Source organism: Macaca thibetana, chromosome 2 (assembly GCF_024542745.1).
Source record: "Macaca thibetana thibetana isolate TM-01 chromosome 2, ASM2454274v1, whole genome shotgun sequence".
Taxonomy (NCBI): Eukaryota; Metazoa; Chordata; class Mammalia; order Primates; family Cercopithecidae; genus Macaca; species Macaca thibetana.
This window is the reverse complement of record NC_065579.1, coordinates 84,415,029-84,437,769: the sequence shown is the minus strand read 5'-3', so window position 1 is coordinate 84,437,769 and position 22,741 is coordinate 84,415,029. Positions and strand designations below refer to the sequence as shown.

At 36.3% G+C, this 22,741-nt stretch overlaps 2 protein-coding genes across 4 annotated transcripts in view; one reads left to right on the top strand and one right to left on the bottom strand.

Annotated features, from left to right (window-relative positions):
- CCDC39 (coiled-coil domain containing 39) overlaps positions 1–4,787 on the top strand; it is a 64,614-nt gene extending 59,827 nt beyond the window's left edge. Inside the window, exons 17-20 of the mRNA XM_050780107.1 lie at positions 1,797–1,937; positions 2,068–2,247; positions 2,402–2,487; positions 3,681–4,787. Of these exons, the coding sequence (XP_050636064.1) occupies positions 1,797–1,937; positions 2,068–2,247; positions 2,402–2,487; positions 3,681–3,837 (564 nt within the window). The 3' untranslated portion in view covers positions 3,838–4,787. The remainder of the gene's footprint in view (positions 1–1,796; positions 1,938–2,067; positions 2,248–2,401; positions 2,488–3,680) is intronic.
- Positions 921–16,626, bottom strand: TTC14 (tetratricopeptide repeat domain 14). Of its 3 annotated transcripts, XM_050780131.1 has the most exons (13): positions 16,325–16,590; positions 15,731–15,855; positions 15,420–15,619; positions 14,466–14,550; positions 14,170–14,299; positions 13,689–13,844; positions 12,873–12,944; positions 12,323–12,442; positions 12,092–12,214; positions 10,925–11,042; positions 9,858–9,967; positions 8,671–9,047; positions 921–1,361 (listed from the first exon to the last, which is right to left on the bottom strand). In XM_050780131.1, exons 1-13 carry the CDS (start codon positions 16,483–16,485, stop codon positions 1,174–1,176), a joined length of 1,965 nt encoding a protein of 654 aa, XP_050636088.1. In that variant the 5' UTR covers positions 16,486–16,590; the 3' UTR covers positions 921–1,173. The 3 variants fall into 3 exon arrangements, with proteins under 3 accessions (XP_050636088.1, XP_050636087.1, XP_050636086.1); XM_050780130.1 differs by lacking the exon at positions 921–1,361 and having other exon boundaries at positions 7,714–9,047; positions 16,325–16,626; XM_050780129.1 differs by lacking the exons at positions 921–1,361; positions 16,325–16,590 and adding an exon at positions 16,021–16,123 and having other exon boundaries at positions 7,714–9,047.
- Between the last annotated feature and the right edge of the window lie 6,115 nt (positions 16,627–22,741).

Sequence of the window (22,741 nt, the reverse complement as noted above, 5' to 3'; positions counted from 1 at the left end):
TAGAAAGTAGTTACTAAAGCAAACCACTGAAAGATAAAAGAATGTGCCTTGTAAGCAGGCGCTAAACATTGACTTTACTAATAAAGCTGAAGAAGAGATACTGTGAATCTTTGCAAATTCCATGATTTCAGTTGTGATTGTTTTATTTTTTCCAAAATACTATAAAAATACTTTCCAGTTAAATTACATACAAAATTTAATCCACAAAACCATTATACAGTCATGCACTGCAATGGGAATGCGTTCTGATGAATGCATCCTTGGGTGATTTTGTCACTGTGTGAACTTCGTTAAGAGTGTACTTACACAAACATAGATGGTATAGCCTATTGTTGCTAGGCTGTAAGCTTGTAAAGTGTGTTACTGTACTGAGTACTACAGGCAACTGTAACACAATGGTACTTGTGTATCTAAACAAATCTAAACAGAGAAAAGGTACAATAAAAATATGGTATAATGGATTAAAAAAGGCGGGCGGATCACAGTACACCACAGTGAAACCCCGTCTCTACTAAAAATACAAAAAAAAAATTAGCCGGGCACTGGCGGGCGCCTGTACCCAGCTACTCAGGAGGCTGAGGCAGGAGAATGGCGGGAACCCGGGAGGCGGAGCTTGCAGTGAGCCGAGATCGCGCCACTGCACTCCAGCCTGGGCAACAAGACTCCGTCTCAAAAAAAAAAAAAAAAAAAAAAAAAAAAAAAAAAAAAAAAAAAAAAAAAAGATAAAAAAAAAAAAAAAAAAAAATATGGTATAATGGATTAAAAAAACAGTACACCTGTACAGGGCACTTACCATAAATGGAGCTTGCAGGACTGGGAGCTGCTCTGGGTGAGTCAGTGAGTGAGTGGTGAGAGAATGTGAAGACCTAATTGCTGTACACTACTGTAGACATGATAAACCATATACACTTAGGCTACAGTAAATTCATAAAATAATTTTAGTTCTCCAATAATAAACTGACCTTAGCTTACTAGAGCTTTTTAACTTTAAACATTTTTAATTTTGTAAAATTTTTTGACTCTTTTGTGGTAACACTTAGCTTAAGCATACATTGTTCAACTGCACAAAAACTTTCTTTATATCCTTATTCTCTAAGCATTTTTCTATTTTTTTTTTACTTTTTAACTTGTTTTGTTAAAAACTAAGACACATACACACACATAAACCTAAGCCTACCCGTGGTCAGGATCATCAATACTACTGTCTTCCACCTCCATATCTTGTCCCACTTGAAGGTCTTCAGGGTCAGTAACATGAATGGAGCTGTCATCTATGATAACAACGCCCTCTTCTGGAATACCTCCTGAAGGACCTGCCTGAGGCTGTTTTATAGTTAATTTTTTAAATAAATAGGAGTACACTGTAAAATAATGAAAGTATATTGTATAGTAAATACATAAATCAGTAATATGTTTTATTATCACTATCAAGTATTATGCACTGAACATAATTGTATGTGCTAGACTTTTATATGACTGGCAATGCAGGTTTGTTTACACCAGGCATCACCACAAACTCATGAGTAATGTATTGTGCCACAACATTACAACGTCGCTAGGTAACAGGAATTTTTCAGCTCCATTATAATCTTATGGGACCACCATCATACATGCAGTCCATCATTGACCGAGATGTCATTAAGAGATACATCACTGTACTTATTACTCACCAACAGAAATAATGTATATTATGTACAAGAATAAATGAATTAAAATTAAACAAATACTTGATAAATGACGTTATATAAAAGTCAATTTCTGATTCTAAAAAATACATGTTAATACTTTTTCTACAGAGCATGGAAAATACATTAAATGTTATAGAACATTTAGCAAATAATGTCAAAGAAAAGTTATCAGAGAAGCAGGCTTATTCATTTCAACTAAGTAAAGAAACGGAGGAGCAGAAGCCAAAATTAGAAAGAGTGACCAAGCAGGTATTGACATCTTTTAAAAACTGACCTTTCATATTTACATTTTTGAAGTCCCAAATCCTCCTTCATCTATTAAAAATATTAAATTCTGGAAAACAGGTTTATAGAATAATTGACTATTATTTACCAACAGTGTGCAAAACTCACAAAGGAAATCCGTCTTTTGAAAGACACAAAAGATGAAACACTGGAAGAACAAGACATCAGACTTCGTGAGGTCAAACAGTTTCACAAGGTTATTGATGAAATGTTAGTTGATATCATAGAAGAAAATGCTGAGATCCGTATTATCCTTCAAACATACTTTCAACAGGTAATACAGCACCTTCTATTAAATATATTTCTTAAACACTTCATGAAAATAAAAACTTTTATGACATTCATCATGAAGTGAAAGCTAATTAAAAATATTTCTCTTCTAAAAAACAGTAAGTAGTACTAATGATTGCTATTGAATATTCCTCCAGAGTGAGTTAGAACTACCTACGGCTAGTATTAAAGGCAGTCATCAGAGTTCTAGATCTCCTTCACATACTTCACTACTATCAGCAAGGTAAGTGGAAGGTTAAAAAATATCTGCTTAACTCTCACAGCTGTACACTAAGTGATCCCAGCCACTTCTACATTACCGCAGCTGTTGGACAGGCCCATGGACTCAAGGCCAGTGCTCTTTTCACCCTCAGACATCTCACTAGTCAGCATCAGATAGATTAGATGCAGAAACAGCCAACAGAACAAGAATTTCCTTCTGACTTTTGCTGGTGTCACTATTTCTAGTATAGCCCAAGTGCTCTGTGACTATCAGTTATTTCAGTAGGATAAAACAAATAAATTTGAGGGCTACATCTAGCATTTGGGGGTGAACCCCAAGTTGGGGGAAATTTTTAAAAAACATATAAGGGCAGCTTAGATGTAAAAACATATAAAACACGATTTTTGTGATTAAAACCACATTGTGGTATTTTACATAATCAGGATTTGACTTTATGAAGCTTTATTTTGCTAAAAAGGAAACTTTTTTTTTCTTCTGCAGTTGTTATCCACAGTTCTATCACCAGATGCTTAAAGCAACATTCTTGTGCTTTGCTGACAAAAGTTTATTAATAATGATCCTGATTTTAGAATTCACAATCTCCTGCATTCAGCAGCTACTTATTAAATTACTATTCCTTAGTCCAGGTAAAAATTTCATGAAGAGGCCCCTAAAAAACAGTGTTTCATTTAAGTAAAAAAACTGTTTCTATATAATTGAACATCCCTGTACTTTCATAAAATACATATTTAAAACTTATTTCAGAATTATATAGCTAGTTGTTTTTCAAATGACCCCACCATTTTATTCATCAATATGCCTCTCACTCTTCTCTTCAGCTTAAATTACAAAAGGTATCATTTTATAATTTTTGCCAGCACCAAATCCTCTTGGCCCTCTTTCCTCTGTCTTGGAAACTTTCAATGCTTAATGATTCCAACTCTAAAAAACTGATTATAGTTCAAAGCATTTTTACCATGTAGGAACATACTTACTGAACTACTTTTCTACTGGTTTGAAACTCATGTATGTTCATCTTTCTTTTCCTCTTTAAACTTTTTATCTATTGATGGTCATTTAAAAATGTATTAACACTACTAATATGCACTTTTTTGATCTCTTTACTTATGGAATCATTATTTTGCCAATAATGATAGAGTCTATACTGAAATACAAACTTTGCATTAAATTTATAATTCTGGTTTTTCTTCTAGGTCATCTAGGAGTACAAGTACATCTACTTCTCAGTCTTCAATTAAAGTACTGGAGCTTAACTTCCCGGCCTCCTCTTCACTAATAGGCAGCCCTTCTAGGCCAACTAGTGCTAGAAGTAGCTCTAGTAATGGTAAGAGCAAAAAGAGCAGCAAATAAACATTTTAATCTCTTCTGAAAAAGTTGTAAACACAAAAACAAAAGTATACTTTAAAATACAAAACGACCCAACACATTTTATCTAGTGGAAAGTGTAAAAACTTAGTGGTAAATGTAAAACTTGTTTAAAAAAAAAAAGGAACGTTCTCATTTTCTCCATACTGAAGAAAAACATTAATAGCAGATTCTTGACAAGGCTACATATTATACAAGCATAGAAAAAATGCTGTATTTCACTTTAATTTTGATGTTCGTAGTGTTAGAAAATAGTTTGCTTCATTATTTCACGAAACTACACTCATTTCTAATGTAACAATCTTTCAAGAAGAAATGTCTAAAAATTTACTGTACTATTATGAGCTTATTACAATGTGAAAATCTCAATTACCCTACAAGACACCAAAATTAGGTTTTCTTTATTCAAAGTAACTATTTCTCAGACTTTTGGGGGAGGAAAATTGTTAAAGGCAGTTTCTTCTTTTGCTGTAATTTTTAACCAAAAAATAGCATCAACCCCCCACACCCCCCCCAAAAAAACCAACTGATAAGAGAAACACTGTATATCAATTTTAAAATGCAGCTTAAATTTATAAAAATCACTTCTGACCTTGAAAGAAATCATACGCATTAAAGATTTGCCAACCAAGTATAAAGAATATAATTTTGAAATTTTCTTAATAAACAATTTAATGAAAGCTAGATAGGACATGATTTGCAATAGAGTTTTCATTTAGTTTGAGGTAGACTGCCAAATATAGTAGTTTTTCCAGTTAATACTTTATTATAACATGTGCCCAACACTTTGTACTCTTGGAATGGTGTGGAATATTAGAAAACTGGATTTTAAATAAATGTATTAGAATTCATGAATGTAAATGTCTCCTTCAAACCTGGGGAAAAAATACTCATTACAACTGTCATTATTTTAGAACTGTTGTATTTCTTTCTGAAAAGCAGTAGTGGTAGTGAATAGTTCTCCTGATTATTTTTTGTTTTGTTTTAGAAATAGGAAAAGGCATAGCAAAGTCCAAAGAATAAGGTGGGCAGAAAAAAACACTAGGTAATAAAATTTCTGGCTAAACTACTGCTCTAATGCATGAGATTTATAAGACCTAAAAACTGATTAAAGTCACTTTGCTCATCAAAGTTCTTATTCTCAGCCCTATGCTAGTTTGGGAATTACTTAAAACTTGAAATAATATTAAACACTGTTCTATGAAGGCAGAGGTTGTATCTTACTGCCTCTGTAACCTTGGATAGTTACTTCCCTGTTTTCCTCATTTGTACTATAGACACAGAAAGTTACCTACAAGTTTATTGAATTGGATATTAAAAAAAATGCACAGGGCTTGACACACAGAAATTGCACTAACAACCTCTACTTACCGAGTTGCCACCTGGAGCTTAGCACAGTATTTGTGGAATGGTTTGGTTCTTAGGCCAGCATACAAATCTACATTTAATCCTTAAATAACAGTTCTAACTTCAGTGTACTAATGATAAATGGTGCAACAGGGGATCAACCTATCTCCAAATCTGGACACTTATCCTCATATCCAAAAGTCACGCTTCATTTGCTTATGGAGACCAAGATAGGATCTTGAGAAAAATTACTGAAGATGTCGCTAGGGATTCTTGACAATGTAAATCCCCAGTAATTTTTGCTGTGATGAGCTTCCTTAGAAATTGGTTTGTCTACTCTGCTTAACATGGCAAAAACTGCAATTACTTTTGCACCTACCTAATAAATTCAGGTAGCGTACAGGATAAGGTACTATTCTCTTACACTGAATGGGGTGTAATAGCCATTCAGACTGATGCGCGATATCTCATTTGGTTTTAACTTGCATTTCTCTAATTAGTGATGCTGAGCATTATTTTATATGCTTCTTGGCCATTTTTATGTCTTCTTTTGAAAAATATCTATTCATGTTTTCTGCTCACTTTTGGATAGGGTTTTTTGGTTGTTGAATTCCTTGTAAATTCTGGATGAGTCCCCTGCCTGATGCATAGTTTGCATATTTTGTCCCATTCTGCAGGTTGTCTGTTCACTTGTGTTCTTTTGCTGTGCAAGAACTTCGTAGGTTACTTAAGTCCCATTTTGTTTTTGTTGTGTTTAAGAAACCAGTCTGGCTGTCACCCAAGCTGGAGTGCAGTGGCACAATCAGAGCTCACTGCAGCCTTGAACTCCTGGGCTCAAGTGATCCTCCCGCATAGCTGGGACTATAGGCATGCACCACCACACCCAACTTATTTGTAAATTTTTTGTAGAGATGGAGTCATGCTGCGTTGCCCAGGCCAGTCTCAAACTTCTAGCCTCCAGCAGTCCTCCTCCCTCAGCCTCAAGTGCTGGGATTACAGGCATGAGTCACTGTACTCAGCCCCTCTTGCTTGCACTTTTGAGGTCTGAATCATGAATGTGCCTATATCAATGTTGGTAGGTTGGCAGGGGGTGAGGGATGAGAAATTACGAAATGGGTTTACAATGTACATCATTTGGGTGATGGTTACACTAGAAACCTAGACTTCACCACTATACGATATATCCATGTAACAAAAATGTACTTGTATCCCTTAAATTTATATGAATTAAGGAAAAAAAATGTTTTTAAATGTTGTGTTTAAAATTTTAGGCTGTACTAGGGATTCCAAAATGTCAAAGGCTATGCCAAGAGGTAGTTTTCACTCATTATAAACACCACAATGTAGGACACTATGTAAAGATGATACTGGAGCTATTAATACATAGAATTAAGGACTCATTTAAGACGAATTTCTTAAAGAATCTTCTTCTTGGTGCAAAGACTAATGCTTTGAGTGACTAGCCGATTTCTACCACCATTATCTATTGCTCTTGAGCAGGGTTTCTTTTCACTGTTCCATTTGCAAAACAAATTTCAGATTTCTCACTAGGCTCTCATCACTGGAGTTTGGTAGACACAAATAATACACACTCAGTACTTAAGGCCTAGACATTTTACTGTTGGCAAGAACTGCAAGACAGAACAAGGAATAAGTCTCTTCTTCCTCTATTATTCTCCCTCACTTAGACCTCTGCAGATACCCAGCTACCCATCCACTTATCTAGTGTCACTGTGACAGTATCTAAAGCTCATTATAATTTACAGCCTTGAGAATCTTAAACTGCAAAGACTCCAATGACATCATAAACCCAGTACTTATGATTCCTATCTCTATCTCCCAAAGAATATACTACCCTATTTTCACAATTTCAGGAGGATCTTTATAATCCAAGTCTCTTTGTTCGTCAGCTGTAGCTGCTGGAATTTATTCTGAGTAAAACCAGGCTCTAGTTTGTCTATTTATTTATTCAGACTCTGAGAAAGGGGTCATCAGAGAAGCATCAAGGCACAGGAGGCGGTAAGGAGAAATGCAGGTCAGATTTAAAAACATGCCTAATGCCCTCTGGACTGAACATCTGCAATACGAGGACAGTTTCCCAATTTTCTTTCACTACAAAAAAGCCAGATTTACAATGTGCTTGTCTGCTACTGCTATGTTTTTGCTAAAAGGATTCTTTTTCTTTTCTGATTTACCCTTGCGTGGAATACAGGCCGTAAGGGCCTTGCAAATATTTAAAGTTAAAAAGCGTTTTATGGCTATGCTAGCAATGAGGTAAAAAATAATAACGGAGAAATAAGCAAAATGGGCTTCTATTCAACTTTTATGATCTTATTCCTAAGGCACTTATGCTGGGGGGAAGCCAATGACTGTTCACAAACCACTTTTAATCAAATCAGGCTTTAGAGGAAAATTAAGACATAATCTACCATTTAAAAATTAAAAAAAAATTGGGCAAAAAATGTAATATTTAAACTGATAAATATAAAAGTGTTCAAGAAACATTCGAACATATAATCTTTCAAAAGCTGACGATTTTTAATTTAACAGAAAAATCAATTTTTATAAAAATGATCCAAGTGTTCAATGCACAAATTTTTCTCTCAAACAGCAGGATAAGATGGACCCAGGAATTCTCATATACCGTAATCGAATGAAGAAACAGTACTTTCAGAGAATTATCTTTAAGTGAAGAAATTCAAATTGTCAGAGTAATATACTGTACATAAACATATACATAAAAACTCTAAAAACCAGGCTGTGACAAGGGACCTACAACTGAAACAAAATTTGAGAAAAGCTTAAAAGCATTTGTTTCCTGTAATCTCTACAAATAATTTTAGGAGCAGAGATTTCTGCACTGAACTGTTATGACTAAAACACCCAAAAACTTAATGGCATTTTGTGTAATGGTGCTGATATCCTTGGTGTATTAATTTTTTGACTTATTTCCTTTTTCTTTTTCAAATTCAGCTATCTGATTAAATATATTCAGTAAATTCTGAGGTAAATTTTTTTTAACACTCCTTTCTGAGTGTTCTTTGCTACTTAGTGCATCTTCTTCTGGAACCTCTGTTTTGATATCCTCCCCATAATTGTCCTCTCTTTCATATTCTCCTTGATTTGTATTTAATCGGTATCTTTGCTCATGTCTACTGAAATCACGTGATCCAGAGTGAGTATATTTTTTGTATTTCTCAACTGACTTCCACGAGTAGTCTGAGCTTGCTGGCGAGGTAGAATGCCTCACAGAACCTGGTTCCCACCTTCTATAGTGCTCTTTTCTTCCCTCTATATCCTTTTCAAATCTCCTATAACCATAAATCTTGTCCTCTGAATTCCTACAGAAGGAATCTGAGGAATTTCTTCTACTGGAAAAATGTCTTTCTGATTTATATGGCTTTTCTGTTTTGCTACTACCTGCTTGGGTTCTATAGCTATTATAAAAATCTCTTGGATCTTCAGACCTACCTCCAAAATCATCCGGTATTTCAAGTGAAGATGAAGAGAGAGGGCATCTATCTTTCTCTTTTATCTGTGTCTTTTCATACTGTAACCTATCCTGCTTCCCCAGTAGTTTCTCCACTTCTTGTTTATGGTTAAGAAAAGACGCTGAAGTATTAGCTGGAACTGGGTAGCACTCATCTTTCCTATTCTGATCTATCTGACTTGAGGATGCCCTAGATGAATGCCTTCTGGAACTGCGAGACGACTCTGAACGGTTCCTCTTATGTTTCTTATGCCTTTTGTGACCAGAAGAGGAAGAGGATGATGATGAAGACACTGATTCATCAGCAGAAGAAACACTTGAAGAGGAAGAAGTTGATTTTCTTCTTTTCTTCTTTAGCCTAAAAAAAACAGTTAACCTGTCATATATGTACAAAAATGTTTCTAAATGATTCATAAAGATGTGGGCCCGATTTGTTTCCTTTCAAGATTTTATAAAAGCTGTGGTTCAGATAAATGATACAATAATCTCAGCTATTACAAGATCTGATTTTACTATTAAGCACTTTTGGGGGAAAAATGCTTGCAGACAGGTATCATTGTAAGCAAATCCATCATTTCTGAAAGACAGACTTTTTCAACACTACCTTAAAAACTTAAGACTACTGAACACATAAAGGAGAACTCAAGTTTTTTATTTGGCTACCTCTAGTTCATGGTTTCTTCACCTGATTACTGGTATATTCAGCCAAATAATTCTTTGTTGGGGGTGGGGGTGGGAGCTGACTTGTGCATTACAGAAAGTTTAATAGCATCCCTGACCATTATACACTAGATGCAGTAGCACCCTCAGTTATGGCAATCAAAAACGTCTCCAGATCTTGTCAAATGTCCCCGGGGGAATAAATCCCCCCCCTAGTTCAGAACCACTGCTCTAGTTCTAAAATATTTCTTCCTAAAATATAATTAAAGTAACTTATTCTATATTTTAATTCTAAGATACATTTTTTTGGTAGAATTCTAGCCTCAAATTCCACTTCATCTCTTTAATAGGAAAATACATGGAACACATATTTGCTAAAGATTCTTAACAGTCATTGATTATCACTTAAAATACTTCTATATTTTTATTTACTTTACCTCCAGTATGGCACTTTGGGTTCAATTCAGTAGTTGCCTTAAGTTTAAAAATACTGAATATTATAGTTTACCTCTTCTCTTCTTTTAAGAGCTTACGCAACTTTTCTGCACTTGTTTCTATTTTCTTTGTTTTCTGCTTTTCTTCCTTTTCAGCTTGTTTTTCTCTTAATTCCAAAGATTTCTTTTAGAACCCAGATATCGAAAAAAACCACACGTTAAAAATAGCAGCATATATAAAACCCAGTATTCAAAAGACCACCCCCAGCCAGAAACCCAATTTAGTAAAACCAAATCACCATAGAGCCAGCATTAAACAGTATTTTTTTAACATAAAAAAATTAGTCATACAGATGTTTGGCATTAGTCATTGAAATGGCCAGGACAGCATTGAGGACCATATTGCAGTTGGTATCCCATAAAAAAAGGGGAAGCCATTGCAGTGGTACCCATGACCCAGAGTGCAAGAAAGGTTAAAAAAAAAAAAAGTACATAAAAATTATTTTTAAAAATTGAAAAATTTAAACAGGACACATTTTACAAATAAATGTGTAAACACATATTTACAAATTCAAATAAAGACATTCCATTAAGGTGAATTGAAGGAGGAATCACCATGTTCAAATACAAACCATTTAAAAAAATAGCACAGCCCAGTTGGATGCATGATTACATAGGAAATCATTTTCCAGTTTGTGGATGGGGATGAGCAGCACCAGATGTCACAGACACAGCAGCAATGGTCCAATTCAGAAGAAAATGCATGAGAAAACATCATCATCAGTATTACAGGAAAAGACAATTTAAAATATGTCTCATAAAGGTTTTTATAATTAACTCAATTATAGTAGCAACAATGGTAATTTAAAAACCACCAGGTAAGCTCACTACAAAGACATTTCTCAAAACATCATACGAAATTTAGGTAATAGTTTTCTCATAGCTATTTTTACTTTCAATTACGGACAAATACAGAGGCACTACGAAGCAATGTCAAACCCAATTAGGAAGAACCGTACCTAAAAAGAAACTTTTCATAATGCCTTACTTAAGTAATCTAGAAGTTTCCCTTAGAAGAAAATTAAGTTTGGGCATTATTTCAAATATCACTAAATTTTTCTAAGAGGAAATAAGGAATCACCTGCATATATTTATGAAGTTTCTGCAAAGCATCCTCTGCATCTTTAAAAGTCTCATCCAAAGCCAAAGCTTTCTTATAGTAACTTTCAGCATTTAAAAACTTGTCTTCTTCTTCTAATCTAAATTTAAAAGAAAGATTTAGCTTTTTTGTAAAAACAACAAAACTATCCAAATATGCATACAGGTCAGAGGCTTATAAGAGAGAGCTTACTAGGGAAAAGCCACATTTAGTAAATTATTTTCCAAAATAAAATACCAAAATAATATGCTTTTTACTGTAATTTATTTCAAAGACCACATAAACAGAAATCCATTACTAGTAACTAATATCCAATATTGGCACATTTTGGCAGTAATACATGAAAACCCATGATAAATAGGTGTCCACAAATTTAGTATAATCTTGAACTGTAGCACGTAATTATAGCAGCAGGCTCCTTTTCCCTAGCAGTTTATGAAAAATTATCTATAGAAAATTTTGGAAATCTTTGGAAATACCAACATACACATATATCACAACGAGCCTGTAAATAGCATAATCATTAAATGAAGCTCACAAGTGTAGGTTGTGAAACACCAGAATGAGAAAGTTTAGACACAGAGCAGTCAAAGGACGTTGCAAAGTGCTTTTGGTTCTTAGAAGGAAAAAGAAATTACTGTAAAACAAATACAAGGGGATCACTTTTGTGTCAGTAGACTGGATATGGGAAACAAAGGACAAGTCAAAGATGAGCAATATCTCTGGCTTAAGTAACTGCAAGGTATTGCTATTCACTCAGCTAAAAGACACCAATACAAGGCTATAAGACAACCACATACAAATAGGTACTAGTTATCTACCTAGTAAGAATGTAAAAAGTTGCTCCAATCATTAAATAGAAGTTCCTATGAATTATCAACGAATATTGCAAAATTTAACTAACTTGGAATTTGTGATCACAAACAGGAATGACTATACAAATAGTACAGCCATTAAACCAAAAAATCTGAGTATATTATCCAGGGAAGGAGTATTTGCCTAATCTCTTGTACTTTTCTATTTATTTATTGAAACCAAGAGTGTTCTAAATTAAGTGCTTAAGAAACTATTGCCTTATGTTAAGTTCAAAATTTTTTAGTAGTTGGTTGAACATAAGACCTCTACTATTAAACAAAATCTGACACTTACTGTCCTCCTCTCTCTACAAGTGTCTGGCAGAGGTATTTTCTTGCATTTCTGTGAGTTGGACAGTTTTCTAATGCAAGCTCAAAATCTTCTATTGCTTTGTTCAAACTTCCTTTTGTCGCATATCTAGAGACATGAAACAAAATTAGAGGGCTGTATCTCACAAGCTCTTCATAAATCTTGTTTGCATTTACCTGGTAAACATTCCTTAAAATCCACGTATGATTCACTTACAGTGCTCCACGAGCTACCAAAGCTTCCACGTTTTGTTTGTCTATTTCCAAAGCTTTATTGTATTCATTCATAGCATCCACATGGCGTCCAACTTTAAAATAATCAACTCCAATCTTCACACTAAGACAGACATTTGTAAAGCATCACAAACACTTCAAACACTATCTAAATAAAATGTTAGCGTGACTAAGTTTTAAAAGCAAATGTCATCAAACTTGGCAAATATTTATTTTTCAGAATACTCACAATATACCTAAGGAGCATTCTTCTGCCTTTGGACATTTTCACAATAAATATTGGTGAAACCCAGATATCAATATACTAATTCCTTTTGAGAAAACAGAAATGCTGAATAAAACTTATCTGTTAAGTGTAAAACCTGTTAAGTGTAAAATGTAAGACTACTTACATCTATAAAAGAAAAGCTCATGTCAAAAAGGCATCACTTTAATTCATCTCAAATTTGTCTTATTGATGACATAAGCATGCTTGCCTTGCCCCAAGCTTTTAGACTAGATATAATGCAACTGTTGAAAGACAGTCTTCATACCATTTTAAAGCCCAAGACGCAGATTGTTTTTTTCTCAGTGCAGAAGCAAAATCATCTTCAGAGAAATTTTTGCTATTAAAGAAAATAAAAATTAAAACGTTAAACCACAAATATTTTTTAAGTAACTATACTTAATTCTGCTTGACAGGCACTCAACACTGAAAGTATGAATCCCAAGCAAGAAATTTGCATTCTATTTACATACCAAAATCTTTGAACTTTCGAAATGATTATTATTGTTAAACAGTATTTTTCTTGGCTGGGTGCAGTGGCTCATGCCTGTAATCCCAGCACTCTGGGAGGCCGAGGCGGGCAGATCATGAGGTCAGGAGATTGAGACCATCCTGGCTAACACCGTGAAACCCTGTCTCTACTAAAAATTAAAAAAAAAAATTAGCCAGGCATGGTGGCGGGCACCTGTAGTCACAGCTACTCAGGAGGCTGAGGCAGGAGATTGGCGTGAACCCGGGAGGCAGAGCTTGCAGTGAGCCAAGATTGCACCACTGCACTCCAGCTTGGGTGACAGAGCGAGACTCTGTCTCACAAAACAAAAAAAAACAGTATTTTTCTTTAGCATACACACAAAATTCTTATAAAAAGTTTCTGCATCCTTCTCTGCTTGTTTACATGGTATACATCTTAATCACTGATAAGACAGTCCAGTCCAGAAGATGGGATCACCTGGTTCATTCAACCTTTGGCATATGCCTGCTACTAGGTGGCTTAGGACGGTCAAATATGTCCTTCAGATAAGCAGCTTCTGAGCTTACCACCACTCCCCTCACCACCTAAGAGAATAATACTGATTTACTATACCTTTGTAGGCCTCTCATTAAAGATGGTGGATTAGATTCATCTATTCCTAGTTTTTCTAGAAGGAATTCAACTACTCCTGGATTAACAAATCCTAAGGAACTCTGCATGATATTTTCATAGGACTCCAAAGAATTGCTATTTAGTTCAACACTTCTCCTTAAAAAAAGAAAATACAAACACAAAAATTGTAAAATGACTAATCTGACACTCCATTTCAGACAAATAGTAAAGAATAAAGAAACAGTATCATTTGAGGTTTAAATACTAATACCATTTTTTGCATAAGATGGTGTGGCAATATTATGATATGGTTACCTTTTCCCAAGTCTGAAGCAGTTTAACTGTTATAAAAATAACATGAACACATTTTGCAATAAGAGAAATTAAAATTCCCCTTTGTTGTCAAAAGTTTCACAAAATTTGGTATTCCTCAATGCAAGAGACTTTCGTAACGAACTGTTGTTGAAATAATATAAATTACCTGTAGTACAAAGGAAGCTCTTCAGAGCTAATTACACCTAATTTAATACCAGATAGGTGTGGTGGAAGAGAAGAGCTATACAGAGATACTGCCAGCTTTTCATGGTATCTGTCAATATCCTTGATTCCAGCTTAAGAAAAAAAAAGAGAACTAAGCTGATTAGTAAGAAAACGTAAACTAACATAAAAAATATAAACTTTCCCAAACACTACCCACTTAGACTGTATTTTTTAAAATTAATAAAAACAAAAATTCAACAATCATTACTTTTTTATTAGTATGATGAAACTAATCACCTCGGATGATGTCACCAGTTTGGTAATATGATAAAGGATCCCCATGGTTACTGTGAGACGGCACATCTCTTAAGGGACAAAGAGCCTGTAATGAGAAGTATTTTAAAACACTAGACATTTCAAGCTTTGGTAAGAACAGTGTCTTCTTTTATCTTTGCTATTTGGTATGAAACAGCTAGTAGATGAACAACCTAAAGTAAAAATTTAAATAACGATTTAGTTAAAAGTAATTTTTGTGTCCAAACACAGTAAAATATGTTTGCTGGTTCGGTTAAAAAACTAAAATCTCATGAAACTTTCCATTAGTTTAGGAACCAAATATGATGGCTTATAACAGTATACTACACGCATCAAAAGCAAACTAAAATTTGTCTAAAAGGTATAAGGATTCCAGTGAAAATGAAATGTGAATTCTCCAAAGTTTTTGTCTGTTATCCAGTCTGTAATACCTTCTGCGTTTCTTCCTTTTTATCCGCCTGGATAGATAGCAAATACCCAATCTTTTATCATGACACATTAGTTCAAATTCAGGACTATCCATCTTGGGCAAAGTATTATTGTAAATATATAAATGACAAAAATTTCTAAATTATCCACATGAAAATATACAATGCCAAATATTAATTAAGAATACATATGTTCAACTACAAGAAATAAGTCTGAATACCAATCAACCTCACTATGTCCACTGATACCTCTTTGAGCACCTAAAAAAGGACACTGTGCCTGCCAACCAGAGTTTAAATCTAAAAAATCCCCAAAACCAGAATTGGAGGGACAAACTGGGTAAGTAACTTTCACTAATTTTTGTTAACGATTTTTCTCCAATTAACATTTAATTTCCAAAAGTATCTTGGCAGGTATACTTGAGCACAACTGCATGCAAAGATATAATTCTTGCATTGAGGTGAATTAACAAAAACAGAAGCAATCCAAATAACAAAAATAACTTACTGTGATTTCTAAGTGGGCTATATCTCTCATGATACCACTTCCTAAACAGATCAACACCATGAAAAAACCGAATTCCCGAACAGAACTAATTCTTCCAATCACTATATCACCACGCTCAATATCTCGGAAAAACAGCTCTCTTCGATCCATACTAGGTATCTCCATGAATTGCTCTAAAGGTGGCATGACTGCATAATGATCTAAAAAAAAAAAAAAATTAACGAAATCACTAACGATAGTTTTGAGTTCCGTTTCACCTGAAGTACTGTTAAACAGAACGTCAATCTTAAAGGTTTTAAGGCTAAACTCACCTTCACTATCTTCATTAATTTCAGAAGTTGCAGGTGCATCTGATTTCCAGGAAAGTGCAAAAAGCAGATCTGCTTTTTTGGAGATGAATTTCTGTATCTCGATGTTGTCAACTCTCTTCTCTTTTCTTAAAAAGAAAAAAAAAATACGAAAATTGGTTTATCTGCAAAGCCTTTTTACAAACTCTAACCTTCTGCTTACGGCTTTCATCGGCCATTCCTCTCCATCCCAAGTTCCAGATCATACAATCTCAGAGAAAAAGTTTTAACTAGGCATTCCCTCATTAACCAACCTGGAGGTGGAGAACGGGGAAACTTAAAAAATGACGCCTCCAACCCAGATACGAAAGCTCAAGGGATTTTAGCTAAGGAATCTGCGCCTCTAGCAAGCAGTGCCATAGAAAAAGTTCACCCCGCAAACCGCAATGCACACCTCAAGAGCGCCCTCCCTCCACCCAGCCCAAGGCACCAGCGCGCGATCCTCCTGTGCTCATGGCCGCGCCTCCACTTCCTCTAGACGCAGACTCGGGGCTGCGGTAGTGGCTTCCAGAGCTGCGTCCCCTCTCCCGTGACGCAGTGGCACCAACGTTGCATTACCTGCCCTGCAACGGTTGCTGGGGCGGCGGGCCCCGGGTTGGCTCGGCGGCCGACCCCAGGAGGCTCCGGAAGTGTGGATTATCCTGCTGTTCGCTCCGGAGTAGAGAGAGCAAAGAAGACCCATGGCAATTTAGCGACTGCCGCAGAAGGTCCCGGTCCATGGCTAGAGACTGCAGGGCCCGGAGGCTGACGGGCTGATGGTTCCCGGTTCCGTGTCCGCTACTTGAGCCGGGTGGTACGGGAAGCAGAGGAAACCGTCTAGAGGCTGCCGGAAGTACACAGAGAGCACAACCAGTTACACCCGGAAGTGTTCTTGGGCCCCCCCACGGCGGCGGCGCGGAGCTCAGCCTCGGTCTCGCGAAACCGAGCGAGACTACGGAAGGCCGAAGGATTGGGCTCAGCATTGCTTGGGCTAAAGTCTGAATAGGGCTTCCAGGAAGTGATGTATGTGAGAAGTTTGATTTTTCAAATGTACGTGGAGTCGCTATTGCGTCGAAATAGCTCGAGCGCTAACCTAGGGTAAACAATAATTCCTTTTCGTATTCATCAAGGTGCTTCTAAGTGCCAATGCCAGGGTAAGAACCCCAAACGAGTCGCACAAGCTTCTTCCCTCGAGGTACTCTGCGTAAATCAATACCTATGTTTCTGACGTAACCGCATTCAGCCGGCTGCTCCGGGAACGTTTCCAGGTCTTTTAACGTGCAGAAGGAAGGAAGGACACGGACATTTGTTAAGCACCTGGAGTGGTATTCTCCATCCATACCCCATGTACTGTTAGTGATTGTGAGTTCTAAAACCAGGATGGCTTTAATGTCTCGACATGTACATATGCCATTCAAGTGTTACAGTAACTGTAATGCATACATTCATTTCTTATTTAGTTTATCTCAATGGTTGCTCAAAATTTAGTGTCTGTAGGACCTACTGTATAGTGATGTGTACGCAAAAGTCAATATACTGTACTTATGGACAATTGAAGTGATTTTCAAAGGGAATTTCAACTTAGGTCCTCCATCCCCTTACTTATTGACTTGAGAACCCAACCACTACGATAGCTATTGTACTTTTTCATTTTAGAAGACGAGGAAACATGCTCAGAGAGTCTCAGTAAATTGCTTAATGTCACACAGATAGTAAGAGGCTAGAGTTAGGGTTCCAAATGAAGTATTAATTGATCTTCTCAGGCAGAGTTGCTGGATTGAGTACTTTATCATATAGAAGGCCTCAACCCTAATTTTGAGATCATGTAGCTTCATTTTATTCCAGTAAAAAATTTGTACCATTTAAATATGTGCAGTGCAAATAGTGCAGTATAGTCCTCTTGAGCAGAAACAAACGGTGGCAGTTAGTCTCCTCGCTTCCCACCATGTGTCTTTGAGGAAATCAACTTGCCCTTCACTGTGTTACCACTTTTGTATAGGAAATCTAGTCCAGAACATAATCGATAGTGACACACTGTTTTGTGGAAAACCTAGGCAAATAGGTAAACAGTTTATTGAAATTTGAGAAAATGCAACAAACAAGATTGCAACTGTAAAAGATAAATTTGGGCTGGGCGCGGTGGCTCACACCTGTAATCCCAGCACTTTGGGAGGCCGAGGGCAGATCACTTGAGGTCAGGAGTTCAGAGACCAACCTGGCCACCCTGGCGAAACCCCATCTCTACTAAAAATACAACAATTAGCCGGGTGTGCTGGCTCATGCTTGTAGTCCCAGCTACTCGGGAGGCGGAGGCACGAGAATCGCTTGAACCCGGCGGTCAGAGGTTGTAATGAACAGAGATCGTACCACTGCAGTCCAGCCTGGGTGCCGGAGGGAGACTCCATCTCAAAATAAATAAATAAATAAATAAATTTCAAGCTTCTATAGGCATATCAACTTTAATAAATGGTACAGACTGGTTTTAAGCCGTAACTCTAGAGAATGGTTGTTTTTAGGAAAGAGTGCTGTCACTGAAAAGGAAAGCTGACCACTAAAAATGATTATAGACAGCTTGGTAAATACGTGATTTGTGTTAGAGTCAATCTGTGATCGAGGACCTCATTTTTTGGAGGGACTAAGAAACCAGTGTCTGAGAACCAGATCCCAAACAGTGTTACTTAGCCTGGGAATGTCACCTTCTGAGGCCATTCTTTAGTAGCACATGGTTTTATCACTATGGGATCTGTCTATACTTCTTCCTAATTCCAACACTAGGATAACCCTCCCCCACCTCATATCTTTAACACCTAAAATGGCCATGAACATAGAAAACAGCTCCTTTTAGGGGGTACGCAGCATTTATCTGGAGTGATATTTTTCGTATAGTAGTGACAGAAGAAACGAACTTTAAGCAAATGTACTCAAAACTCAGGGTGGGATTTTCTGTCTTTGGTTAGTTCCTTATGTGAAAGTAGCCCCATTAGTTGGGTGCCAAAGGCAGTCTTATTCTTTACTTCCGGAATATCACTCCCATCGCAGAGGATAAAGCCTTTTACAGTTACAGGTGTATTTGAATTTTCTTTTGAGACAGACACCCCTTTGACTTAGAAGGGGACAGAGCACTGGATCTTTGACATAGGACTGGAGGGGGTGAGGAAAGGAAATGGGACTGGCTTTGCTTCTCATTTTAAAAAAACCAGTCCCACATATGGGCCTTCTCAAGTGGGTGAGGAAGAAAATACTGTTTTTCTTTTTTACTTCTTGCTTTACCTTAAAAAATATCTTTTTCGAGAAATGTTTCCAGATTAAGCAATATGAATAACTAAATGAATATGTTGAGGAGAGGGACAGGGGAAAGTGTGGGATGGGGTTGGGGGAAGAAGACAGGACATTTAAAGCAGTCAGATCTTTGATGTCTGGTTCCTTTGCCTATTTTTATTGTAAGTGTTAAATTCCATTTCTAAATAAACACATAGGTACATTCTTTAATAAACACTCTAGACCCAGAGATATAAAGGTGAAGAAAACAATTCTGGTTCTTGAGTGGTTCACAGTCCAACACAGGATTAGACATAAGAAGAAACACATAATGGCACAGTGGTAAGTGCTATTGTGGACGCCTACTAGGGTGTCTGCATAGATCCCTCTTTTCTGTGAAATGAGGTAGTGGGAGTTGCTGGGGGTAAGAGGAGAGAGGGGGAGGCAACTATGTGCAGTCCAGGCACAGAGGGCAATATAATTAAAGAAGTAGAGGTGTGAAGAAGCAAGATGCATTCTGGAGACAGCAAGTGTGAAATGGAGGTAGGTAGGGATATTTTAATTATAGACATTTGGTTATGTAAGTGTGTCATTTCAGGTAGGCTATAGATTGGTGGGAAGAAACCCCTGGTGCCTCTCTGTGCGTACAACACACACACATACACCCCCACACACAGAGTAAATTCCTGATTTCTTTAGCAAAGAACACAGAAACTTAGGGGAAGCAAGGTAGCCACATAAAGAAGTGGGAGAAGCAGCATATCTCATTTTAGCTTTTCTTGGATCTTCCAAGTTTCCACAAATAACTTGTGCAGCTAGTGACATCATCTGCAAAAGATAAAGTCTTTTTTTTTTTTTTTTTTTTTTTTTTTACATCTCAGAAACTTTTATAACCAATTGTTAAGGATATACAAATAATCCATGACTTTATGAGAAATATTTGTAGATAGATTGTTTCTGGTTCTTGATCCTGATGCCAACAGTTTCAACAAGGCCTCACCTTTAGCTGTGGTTAAGGTTGGAGTGTGTGTCTGTCAGGGATGGTGGGTACCAAATAAGGTCCTAGAAGTCTATTACGATACTTCTAACTTTAATTTTTCAGTATCTTTTAAAGGCTGTCTTCTTTTTAGAAAAAAATGGACTTTATTTTTTAGAGCAATTTTGGGTTAAAAGCAAAAGTGGGGAGAAAGTAAAAAGTTTCCCATGTATCCCCTGCCCCCACACATGCATAGCCTCCCTCATTATCAACATCCCCCACCTGAGTGGTACATTTGTTAAACTGATGAACCTACACTGACACCTCTTTATCATCCAAAGTCCATAGTTTATCTTAGGTTTCATTCTTGATGTCATACATTCTGTGGATTTGGGCAAATGTGTAATGACATATATACCATTATGATGTATTATAAAGTGGTTTCGCCACCCTAAAAATCCCCTGTGCTCTGTTTTTCTTTTTCTTCTTGGAACCCCTGACAACCACTGATTTTTTTTTACTGTGTCCGTATTTTTGCCTTTTCCAGAATGTTATATGTTTGAGATCATATAGTATATAGCCTTTTCAGACTGGTTTCTTGGTAATATGCATTTCAGTTTCCTCCATGTCTTTTCATGGCTTGATAGCTCATTTATCTTTAGTGCTGAATAGTATTCAATTTGCTGGATTTATAAAACAATTTATCCATTGTCCTATTGAAGGACATACTGGTTTCTTCCAAGTTTTGGCAATTATGAACAAAGCTGCTATAAACATACATGTGCATGTTGTTGGTGAACATAAGTTTTCAACTCTTTTGCATAAATAGCAAGGAGTACAGTTTCTGGGTTGTGTAGTAAGAGTATGTTCAATTTTGTGATAAAGCACCAAACTGTCTTCCAAAGTGGCTGTACCGTTTTATATTCCCATCAGCAATTAATAAGAGTTCCTGTTGCTCCACATCATCACTGGTGTTTGATGTCAGGATGCTGAAATTTGGCCATTCTAATAGATGTGTAGTGGTATCTCATTGTTATTTCCATTTGCATTCCCCTGATGATATATGATGTGGAACATCTTTTTATATGCTTATTTGCCATCTGTATATCTTCTTTGGTGTGGTGTCTGTTAAGGTCTTTGGCCCATTTTTTAATTGGGTTGTATGTTTTCTTATTGTTGAGTTTTAAGAGATTTTTTGTATGTGTGTGTGTATATATATATATATTTGAAAATATTTTCTCTTGGCCTGTGAATTGTCTTTATATTCTCCCAGTGGTATCTTTTGCAGAGTAGAAAGTTTTAATTTTAGTGAAATCCAGCTTATCAGTTTTTTTTTTCTTTTATGGATCATGACTTTGGTATTGTATCTAAAAAGTCATCACCAAATCCAAAGTCATCTAGATTTTCTTCTATGTTATCTTCTAAGAGTTTTACAGTTTTGCATTTTACATTTAGATCTATAATCCATTTTGATTTAATTTTGTGAAGGATGTAAGACCTGTTTATAGATTCATTTTTTGCATATGGATGTCCAGTTGTTCCAGCACTACTGGCTGAAAAGAGTATCTCTTTTCTCCATTGTAGTGCCTTTTTACTTTTGTTAAAGATCAGTTGACGGTACTTATGTATTATGTAGGTCTATTTCTGGGCTCTTTATTCCGTTCCATTGATCTATTTATCTATTCTTTTGCCAATACCATACTGTCTTAAGTACTATAGCTTTATAGTAAGTCTTGAAGTCAAGTGGTGCCAGTTCTCCAACTTTGTTCTTCTCCAATTACTCTCTTTATTTTCCTGAAAATAGTCCCTTTTTGTTGCTTAAGCAAGATGAGGAAATTTGTAGTTTGGAACCAAGTTTGTTGACTAATACACTAAGAAACGACCAACTAGTAGCCTTTGCTTTTTCTACTCTGCCATTTTAAAAATGAAGAAACAAATATGGAGAGGTTAATAAATGCTTTCATTTTTCAAAAACTAACTTTAGAATACATGTTGTCTAGCTGTGTTTCTAGTACTCTTTCTACCATACCATGCCATTTAGAAGGTCAGTGAAACCATGCTCTTTAAGGATGTAGCTTTAAAATATTGTATGGAACTTATTTTATTAAAAAAAATTATGACATAGGTCAGGTATCCCTTATCTGAACTGGTTGGGACCAGAGTGTTTTGAATTTGAGATTTTAGAATAATTGCATATATATAATGAGATACCTTGGGGACTCAAGTCTAGACAAAAAATTCGTTTATGTTTTATATGCACCTTATACCCATAACTTGAAGGTAATTTTATTTTCCCCTTGGGACGCTGAGTAAACATGGTGTCGTGTTCCTACATTTTGACTGGGATCTACCACATAAGGTCAGGTGTGGAATTTTCCGCTTGTGGCATCATGTGAGTGCTCAAAAAGTTTCCAACTGTGGAGCATTTTGGATTTTTGGAGTAGGGATGCTCAACCTGTAGTTAATTTTATGTGTCATCTTCACGGAATCAGGGGATGTCCAGATAGTTGGTTAAAGACTGTTTTTGGGTGTGTCTGTGACAGTGTTTTTAGATGACATTAGCATTTGAATTGGTGGACTCAGTAATGTAGATTGTCCTCTGCAGTGTAGTTGGTCATCAGCATATCCATTGAGGGGCTAGGATCAGTGGCTCATCCTGTAATCCCAGCACTTCGGGAGGGCCAGGAGGGCAGATTGCTTGAACCCAGGAGTTTGAGACCAGCCTTGGCAACATGGCAAAACCCTGCCTCCACCAAAAATAC